The sequence below is a fragment of the Juglans regia genome, chromosome 7, assembly GCF_001411555.2.
Source record: "Juglans regia cultivar Chandler chromosome 7, Walnut 2.0, whole genome shotgun sequence".
In the NCBI taxonomy this organism is placed as follows: Eukaryota; Viridiplantae; Streptophyta; class Magnoliopsida; order Fagales; family Juglandaceae; genus Juglans; species Juglans regia.
Window position 1 is genome coordinate 15,330,175 of NC_049907.1, and position 9,726 is coordinate 15,339,900.

A 9,726-nucleotide genomic window follows, 5' to 3' on the forward strand; every position below is an offset into this window, starting at 1 on the left:
TTTTATTCAACCTTTCTTTTACTTTCTAATTTTGTAATTGTAACGAATCAGTCATAAGAGACTGTAAAATTATCAAATATAATAAATTTTGTTATAAAAAAACTCGTGGATATAGATTTTAGTGCCGAATTAACTACCTAAGTCTTTGAGTCTCTATTTATATTTTATGTATTTAATTTATTATATAATTTACGAACTAGCATTTAAGCATTTTATGTACTTTGTTATATTGCTCCTATTTTCTCTTTGTTATTATTCTTACCAGCGTGAGCTAACTTTTTACCCGTAGGATTGTCCCCGCCTTTTTAGTTTGTTAAGGCTTGGATATTTGTCTGCTGTTGCGTTATTTTAGATTTTTTGGATGTCTGAATTTTGGTCCTTTATGATTTATCTGTAATTCTTAAGTCTCTTCCTGTAATCACGATTTTCTTTCGTCATAAGTGAGGACTATCAATAAATTTTGAATAATTTCGTTCTTCTTCTTTTTTTTTTTTTTCACAAAAAAAGCATTCAATGGTCGTCCAAACACCTCCGTAGTAGGGCCATTCGACCATTGACTTCCAGCCTTTACAGAAAAAATTGCATGAACGTAAAGTTCAACAACTTACATTGCATAATCACATGTACTGTTCGATCTCTAATTGGCAAGACCTTTCAAATTATATATAAATATATATATATATATATATATTTATATATATATATATAATTATCATTAGGAAACTACACAAATTAGGGCATGCTACTCGACAAATTAATTAACCAAATGATCGATCGGATTTATACCAACTTTTTTATTTTTTGGCTTTTAGTTTGCATTTTCTTTTCTCTATTTAATTCATTATTATTCGTTTTTTCATCATTTTATAACTTATTTTTATTCATACAAAATTCCAAAAGTGGAAAAATAAATAAATAAATAATAATTCGCATGCCAAGTACATAGTAATTTCCAAAAGCAAAACAAGTCATGTTGACCTGCTAAACAAGTCGCCGGGTGATAGATATTTCATGATCCGCTAGCTGATCGGCCTGCCCATTTTGACCATTCCATTATTTGTTTTCAGATGATCGATCATGATAAAGACATTCAATTGGATCTTAATAGTCCTATTTATTTCATTTTCCGTGTGTCCATATTATGGCTGGCCATACAAAAACGGCATGCTTTGTCAACACATGATCGTACAACTTATTATTCCAATATATATAATATATTCATGCATCATGAGAAGCTTATTGCTCGTGATAATTTTTAATTTTATAATTATATTTTAAAAAAATGTTTTTTTCTCTTTATAAAATAACTTATAAAAATATTATTATTTTATTAAAATACTCTAATTTTAAAATATGATTGCGAAAAGTTATTTTTCGAAATATTTTGATTGGACGTAAACTCATATTGATGAGTCTTTGCCGGAAGTAGTTATGACTCAAAAACCTCCATTCTGTCGCTCATGGTATGTAGTCTGCTCGGTTTGATCGCCAGTTATTTTACAATTTTTGTTTTTATTTTTATTTTTTAACAAAAATTTTTACTAGGCGGTTAAATTGAGCAGTAAGATTTAGTGGACAAAGTAGTTTTTTCCAAGCGTATATACGTTTAGAACAAAGTATCTCATGATCCGGTACCTGTATGATTGCTGTTTTAACTGTACGCGTACGTATAACAGTGGCTGACTTGGGTATATAAAGAGAGATAAGAGCCTCTTGACTTCTCACCCTATAATTCACATCACAAAACCAGTACTCGGCCTTCTTCTGCAACTTCAAGGCCTTTGCATTCTATTCCCTGTTTTCTTCAATTCCTTTTGCCTGACCTCTCAGGCCAGCTCTTCGTTTCCTTCCTCTTCCTTGTACCTTGTTAATTTCCGGCAACTTGTTCAGAGGTAACCCCATCTCTCTCTCTCTCTCTCTATATATATATATATTCGTAGAAAAATTCTATACACTATACTACCATTCTTCTTTTATCATATGAAGTAAGATGTATACATTTATCATTATTAAATAATTATTTATTATATATTTCTTTATCATTTAATAGTAATAAATATATTACATATTATTTAATATGATTAAAATAAGATGACAGTACAGTATATAGCATTACTTATGTACGTAATACCTTGATATATATTGTTGCTCTAATGGTGGTTAAAACTAACTACAGACGGTACCCGAGCCAGTCTTTCAGAGTACGTACAATTTAAAGTTGCGTGCGTGTAGTTTGATCTAAGGAAAGTGATAATTATCAGGAGGAAGAATCATGTGGAGGCTGAAGATAGCAGAAGGTGGGAATGACCCATACATCTACAGTACAAACAACTTTGTGGGAAGGCAGATATGGGAGTTTGATCCAGAGGCTGGTACCCAGGAAGAGCGAGATGAGGTCGAAGAGGCTCGCCAAAATTTCTACAAGAATCGATATCAGGTCAAGCCTAGCGGTGATCTCCTCTGGCGAATGCAGGTACGTACACTACTATTCATTCTTCTTCATCTAATTTCACCATCTACATGCAACTTAATATTGCATGCGTTAAAGTTAGCGATCATGAAGAACTACTCCACCACACAACATCTCTTTCATAGCACCTGAAAATCTGAGAAAGGACCAAATACAAGCAGTTTTCTTCGAGGCATGCATAGTACATACAATCTCCATGGCCTGCACTGGTTGAACGCTACCACAATATATGTGCAGAATGAAGCTGGACGGCTGACCGCGTGGTTGCTTATGTAATTCCAAAAAAAAAGAATAATGAAATATATATAAAATCTTGAAGCTTTTTATAAAAAAGTGATTCATTGTAAAAATTTATTTATTTACTTTTATAGAAAAGAGCCAGATAAAAAAATATATATATCAATACATTAAAAATAACTTTTTTAATCATTACTAAAAAAAAAAAAGTAAATACGATCAAAATGTTAGACAAGCGCTGCAAACTAAAATTTTTCATTCTAAAATATCTAACCTTAATTATTTTTAGAACTACTCTAGTCACTACTGCATCAGTTGTCTTAAGATCGATCAGAATAATAGAGTAATCGCTATCAATTTGACTGCCGCCTCTCAGGAGTGGCGGAGGGCCGCTATCGGTGACCACTGAAATTCGGCTAGATCAGGTTGTCGGAATCTAGTTGAAACGTGATTTGAGCGACTAGACTTGGGTGGGCCATGAAGTTATCATGGCATCATTTCCAAATGTTGTTTTGGCCATTTGGTTTATAAGGATATCGTGAACGTCTATTTGTTTGTTTTAGTAGTTGATGATATTTGTCTGACTTGACTCGTGGGTACAAAGTGTGAAATAGTCCTTTTTCTTTTTGAAAACGACTGCAGTTTCTCAGAGAGAAAAACTTCCAACAAACAATCCACCAAGAAAAGGTAGAGGATGGAGAGGAAATCACATATGAAAAGGCCACAACCGCATTGAGGAGGGCTGTCCATTTCTACTCGGCCTTGCAGGCTAGTGATGGCCATTGGCCTGCTGAAAATGCCGGCCCATTGTATTTTCTTCCCCCCTTGGTGAGCCAGACACTCATCTCCATTGTCATGACTCTTTTTTATTTATTTATCACTGTGATAATCACTTTATGAAGCAGACAATGATATTAGGCATATCTGCTAATGTCTGTTGGTTTTCAATCCAAAAAACTGCAGGTAATGTGTGTGTACATTACAGGGCACCTTAATACAGTGTTCCCTGCTGAGCATCAGAAGGAAATCCTTCGATACATATACTGTCATCAGGTATATATATACATATTCTATGAAGGTTTACTTATTAGGATTAGCTTTACGTATGAAGTTTTTCTGTTCTTAATTAGTTCAAAGTCTGATGCAAATATATGTATAATGTAGAATGAAGATGGTGGATGGGGATTCCACATAGAAGGCCACAGTACCATGTTTTGCACCACTCTCAGCTACATTTGTATGCGTATACTCGGGGAAGGACCCGAGGGTGGTCAGGACAATGCTTGTGCAAGAGCCCGAAAGTGGATCCTTGATCATGGTGGTGTTACTCACATTCCTTCTTGGGGAAAGACATGGCTTTCGGTATGTTCGAGTGGATTGGAAGCAACCATGTTAACATGTTAACATGTTAAATCATATTCTAACAGAATAGATATATATCGACCACAGGTCCAGTACACATGTTGCTTATTTTCATTATCATTCCATGTATGTAGATACTTGGTGTGTTCGAGTGGATTGGAAGCAACCCGATGCCGCCAGAGTTTTGGATCCTTCCTTCCTTTCTCCCGATGCACCCAGGTTTGTACATGTCTGGTTACTACAGAAGACGTTTCTGAAGCATCTGTTGCTACAGAAGATGTTTTACTTTCTTCTCTTCACAATATATAAAACTTGCCAAATTCAACATTTCTGTTTTACTCCTAAATCCAGCAAAAATGTGGTGCTACTGCCGAATGGTGTACATGCCAATGTCATATCTATATGGGAAACGGTTCGTAGGCCCAATCACACCTCTCATTCTTCAATTGAGGGAGGAGCTCTACAATGAGCCTTACAATGCGATTAACTGGAGGAGTGTGCGCCATCTATGTGCAAAGGTAGAGAGTACCACGTGTCCATACTTCAAGACTACCTATAATTGGATGACATAACTCATGAGGAGCAGAGCTCTTGTTTCCTTGTTTCGAAAGTTTTATGTGCTATAGATACTTTTGAAAATACTTCCGAAGACATTCTCTAATCAAAGCTATATTATTACAGGAGGATATCTACTATCCCCATCCTTGGGTACAAGATCTGCTTTGGGATAGTCTATACCTGTTCACTGAGCCCCTTCTCACTCGTTGGCCCCTTAACAAGCTGGTTAGAGACAGAGCTCTTCAAGTAACAATGAAGCACATTCATTATGAAGATGAGAACAGTCGATACATTACCATTGGATGTGTGGAAAAGGTAATGTGATTATACAATCAAGAACAAACAATGGAGAGCATCTATATTTAGGCTATACATATGACACTACCCCTGATGCAATTTACACTCAACAGGTGTTATGTATGCTTGCTTGTTGGGCTGAAGATCCAAATGGGGATTATTTCAAGAAGCATCTCGCCAGGATCCCAGATTACATATGGGTTGCTGAAGATGGAATCAAGATGCAGGTTACTGCTAATTTCCTTACCTAAATCTCTTTCCAGAGTTAGTTGTATAAACATTAAAACTGAGCATAACCCAATCTGTGGTCCTCTAGCTTTAAGTTTGTAAGTGCTGAGGGTCCTTGAATGAAAAAAAAATCATTGCTGATTTTGATATCTGCCGTTTGTATGTAGAGTTTTGGTAGTCAAGAGTGGGATACTGGTTTTGCCATTCAAGCTTTGCTTGCAAGTAATCTTACTGATGAAATTGGACCAACACTTGCCAGAGGGCATGACTTCATAAAGAAATCTCAGGTTTTACTTTCTATTCTGAAGGCATATATCTCCACCATAATAGTCAAATATACAATTTTCTTATAAAAAGAATAAATACTAATTATTAATTTTCCACTTAAAATTGTAAAGGTCAAGGACAATCCTTCTGGAGACTTCAAAAGCATGTTTCGTCACATTTCTAAAGGATCATGGACTTTCTCTGATCAAGATCATGGATGGCAAGTTTCTGATTGCACTGCAGAAGGTTTGAAGGTAACTAACTAACTTTGTTCAAAGGATGATGATACACCTACAGCTCTTTCAAACCTATTTTCCTACACACTTCAAATCAACTAATGTAATTGTGCCACTTTATTAAAAATATTTACAATTTTACATAATTACCCTTCATTTTAAATAGAGTTGTAAGATAATTGTAGACTAATTGTAAGTTTATTATTTTCCTTGTTCAAATGTTCATATGAAGTTGAGTATTGCATTTAGTCTGTTCCTCATAAAATTCTCTTCTGCATCACAGTGCTGCCTTCTTTTCTCAATGATGCCACCAGAAATTGTTGGTGAGAAAATGGAACCTGAGCGATTCTATGATGCTGTAAATGTTATACTCTCTCTGCAGGTGAGGATTAACATCCACTGGTGATGGGAATAATCGAAATTTATAGGCTTTTGAAAGTTCAACTTATTTGAAGTTTCTTTCTCAAGTATTTCGCTGTGTTCGTATAAATAGCTCTATTCTATGGCAAAATGCAGAGTGAAAATGGTGGTTTATCAGCTTGGGAGCCAGCTGGAGCCCAAGAGTGGTTGGAAGTAAGTATCTCAAAATATTCAAGTCACTGGCCTGGAAATATTCATTTGGAAATACTTTAGAACTTATCTAGAGCTGATAAATCCACCCTTATTAATTTCTGCTTTTTCCTCAGCTGCTTAATCCCACAGAATTCTTCGCCGACATTGTCGTTGAACATGAGTATGTTGAGTGCACTGCCTCAGCAATCCAGGCTTTAGTTTTGTTTAAGAAGTTGTACCCTGGACACAGGAAGAAAGAGATTGATAATTTCATAAAAAATGCTGCTCGGTTCCTTGAAAACATACAAATGCCTGATGGTTCTTGGTATGCTCCTAGACTGGTTCATTAGATATGTTTCAAACGTTTATCTGTTCTTATGTACATCTTTTAGAGAGATCGATGACATGATTAAGCGTTTCCTTAGGTATGGAAATTGGGGAGTTTGCTTCACATATGGTTCATGGTTTGCACTTGGAGGGTTGGCTGCAGCTGGCAAGACTTTTAACAACTGTCCAGCTATGCGCAAAGGTGTTGAATTTCTACTCAAAGCACAAAGAGATAATGGAGGTTGGGGAGAGAGCTATCTATCATGCCCAAACAAGGTAAAATTTTGAACACTTCTTAATCTAATCTTTTTAAAATTCCCATGCTGGTTAGATTTATTTGAACAAGACTAAAAGATAAACTGCTCTTCTTGATTTCATAGGAATATGTTCCTCTGGAAGGAAACCGATCAAATTTGGTACATACTGCATGGGCCATGATGGGTCTTATTCATGCCGGACAGGTTAGTTTATGGTTTACAAATTTAGCGTTATACCTCTCATATGACTTTCTGACATATTGTGATCTAAAATTTGTGTTTGCAATAGGCTGAGAGAGACCCAACACCCCTTCACCGCGCAGCAAAGCTGTTAATCAATTCTCAAATGGAAGATGGCGATTTTCCTCAACAGGTATCTCTCTTTGGCATTGCTTTAAATAATCTTTTTCCTTTTTGTTTTTCCTGAACACATAGATTCAAATAAGAAAAAGAAAAAGAAAAAAATACTTCTAAATAAAAGTGAACATATATATGAAAATGGAATTCCTTTTTGCACTACAAAACATAGTTTAGCAAGATAAACTTTACACTCAGCATGCACAAGGCCACACAACTGTGTGAAACTTTGAATTTTAGTTCAGAAAGAAAAAGGGAGGAAGGAAATCAATGGATTCAAAAGAAGATAATTAAGTATATATTATCCTTGAATCTCAAGTTCAAAGCTTTCTTACCATTTATTACCCTTTTATGCAGGAAATCACTGGAGTCTTCATGAAGAACTGTATGTTACACTATGCAGCATACAGAAACATCTACCCATTGTGGGCTCTTGCAGAATACCGCAAGCGTGTCCCATTGCCATCAACAAGCCTTTAACTCCAGTTGTGAACTATATATATATATATATATATATATATATATATAGCTCAACCACTATCCGAGAGTACACACCGTCATGGGCACCAAGATGGGTTCTTGAAACGAATTCCTCAATGAGTCTAAATTTTCCATTGATATGATTTTGGCTTTCTTGGATGAGTTTTCAAATTGATTATAGGTTCAAGACATTCCATTCTCACGGGTTTATACCACACTGATGACAACTCTAGTCATTAATTCTGTTACTATTTCTGTATCATTTACTTTTCTTTACTTTGGCAGCGGTGTTGATTTTTGTATAAAGTTTACAAACGGGCAGCCACTTAAAATAGAGGCGAAGGAGCTGTACACAATTGTATTACAGAACCATATAAAGTAAATGAAAAGTTCTTCTTCCTTTGGCTATATATACACCTTTTTGCTCTTGAACTCTGCATCAGGTAAAAAAATGTTTGTATTAGTAGTCCTGATATGGATTGATCAACAGAAGAATAGCATTAGGCTTGAACTGTGCTAGTGCTACTGCCTCAATTGTCTATCCATGACTTTTGGTATTACTGTCTAAAATTGTGGCTTTTTTTTGGCCTTCAACTCATATCTTAAAGTTGGTTAATATTAATTTCATGACTATTCTTTTATGATTTGTTGACAAAGAATAATTTATTTGAAACCGTTTTTGTAACATTCAAGCCCAACACCAAGCCTGAGCTAGTTGTAGGTTCTGTAAATTTTTTTTTTGGTTAATATGTATGAAAGTCTCACTTGAGATTTAACAAGTAATTTTAGAATAGGCTACGGGCCCAAAATTTATTTTGACAGAGTATAGATTTTATTAGGCTTGATAATTAGGTTAAAATATTTTAATGGGCCAAGTGGACCCAAAACTTATTTTAGCAGAATATGGATTTCATTGAGCTTGATAATTAGGTTAAAATCTTTTAATAGACCAAGTGGACCCAAAATTTATTTTGGCAAAGTATGAAGTTCATCGGGTTTGATAATTAGGTTAAAATATTTTAATGGGCCAAGTGGGAATTGGACTGAAAAATTTGTGACAAGTTTTATTATTTTTAGAGATTGAGTCGAGGCTCATAACTCACAGAAAAAGCCCAAACTTTATATGCCCAAAATCCAAGCCTGTGAGATCCAAGGATTAGTCTCCACGCCATGCACGTCTCCATCCCTCTAGGGTTCATGGCATCAGTGTGTATATAAATACCCACATGATCTACATATTCATGCAAGCCTCATTTTTCCCAAGTTAGGGTTGCCGCACCTTCCCCATAGTCCACTAGTAAACCAAATCGAGCACTGCTGCCCCCCTTCACAACCTCAGCCGTAGAATCAAGTTGTCACGATTGAGAACTTCCTTCCCTACGTGAAGTCCAGCAACCCACATTCAGCAGTTTCTCCACACCTCCTTCCATAGCCACATATAACACCAACCAGCGGTGCCACTTTGATGCTGCACCACTGTGGGATAAAGCATAGCCAAAACTCCTCCACAGAGTTGCCTTTGCATTACCAGCCTGCACCCAACCTCCATCTCGTAGCACAATAGCCCCGAATGGAAACCATCCAACATGCCGAGATCTCCTCCGCATGACAGAAGCTGCCAGGCCCACTGCCTTAAATCTCTGCCCTACACCACCATTGCCCAAGCCACCATCGCACGTCCAAGAGGCTCGCCAAAACATAGCAGTTCCCCCATTGGGAGCACCCACTACCACCTTTTCACCACCCTTACAAGCCACCTCTCTCTCTCTCTCTCTCGCTCTCTCTTAGTGCTTTACAACCGCCCTCACAACCTTCGACCTTAGCCTAGTCACCATTTTGCCGCTCGCTGCCTCTCTCTCTCTCTCTCTCTCGATAAAATTTTTCTTCCTCTCGACATCAAGCCTTTTTCTCTAGTTTTTCTTCTTTCTCCAAAAGAGGGTATATGTCTTTGTAAAATAGCATTTAGGCTTTAAGCCCTGATGGACATGATCTCCCTAATATTTACGAAGATTGTCGTTAAGCCCTTTTGTAATGTGATTTTCTGTAAAGCACTTGAAGATTTGTTTTGAATGATTTTACGTTATTGCACTTAATAGGT

At 36.3% G+C, this 9,726-nt stretch overlaps 1 protein-coding gene across 2 annotated transcripts; it reads left to right on the forward strand.

Moving 5' to 3' along the window:
- Positions 1-1,716: 1,716 nt before the first annotated feature.
- On the forward strand, positions 1,717-8,038 carry LOC109004270 (beta-amyrin synthase). Of its 2 annotated transcripts, none has more exons than XM_035692586.1 (18): positions 1,717-1,892; positions 2,177-2,473; positions 3,350-3,535; positions 3,671-3,760; positions 3,872-4,069; positions 4,204-4,288; positions 4,421-4,587; positions 4,751-4,942; positions 5,038-5,151; positions 5,320-5,439; positions 5,551-5,673; positions 5,939-6,037; positions 6,172-6,228; positions 6,342-6,532; positions 6,633-6,810; positions 6,915-6,995; positions 7,081-7,164; positions 7,506-8,038. In XM_035692586.1, the coding sequence occupies exons 2-18, from the start codon at positions 2,273-2,275 to the stop codon at positions 7,626-7,628; spliced, it is 2,289 nt and encodes a 762-aa protein (XP_035548479.1). In that variant the 5' UTR covers positions 1,717-1,892; positions 2,177-2,272; the 3' UTR covers positions 7,629-8,038. The 2 variants fall into 2 exon arrangements, with proteins under 2 accessions (XP_035548479.1, XP_035548480.1); XM_035692587.1 differs by having other exon boundaries at positions 2,262-2,473.
- The last annotated feature ends 1,688 nt before the right edge of the window (positions 8,039-9,726 follow it).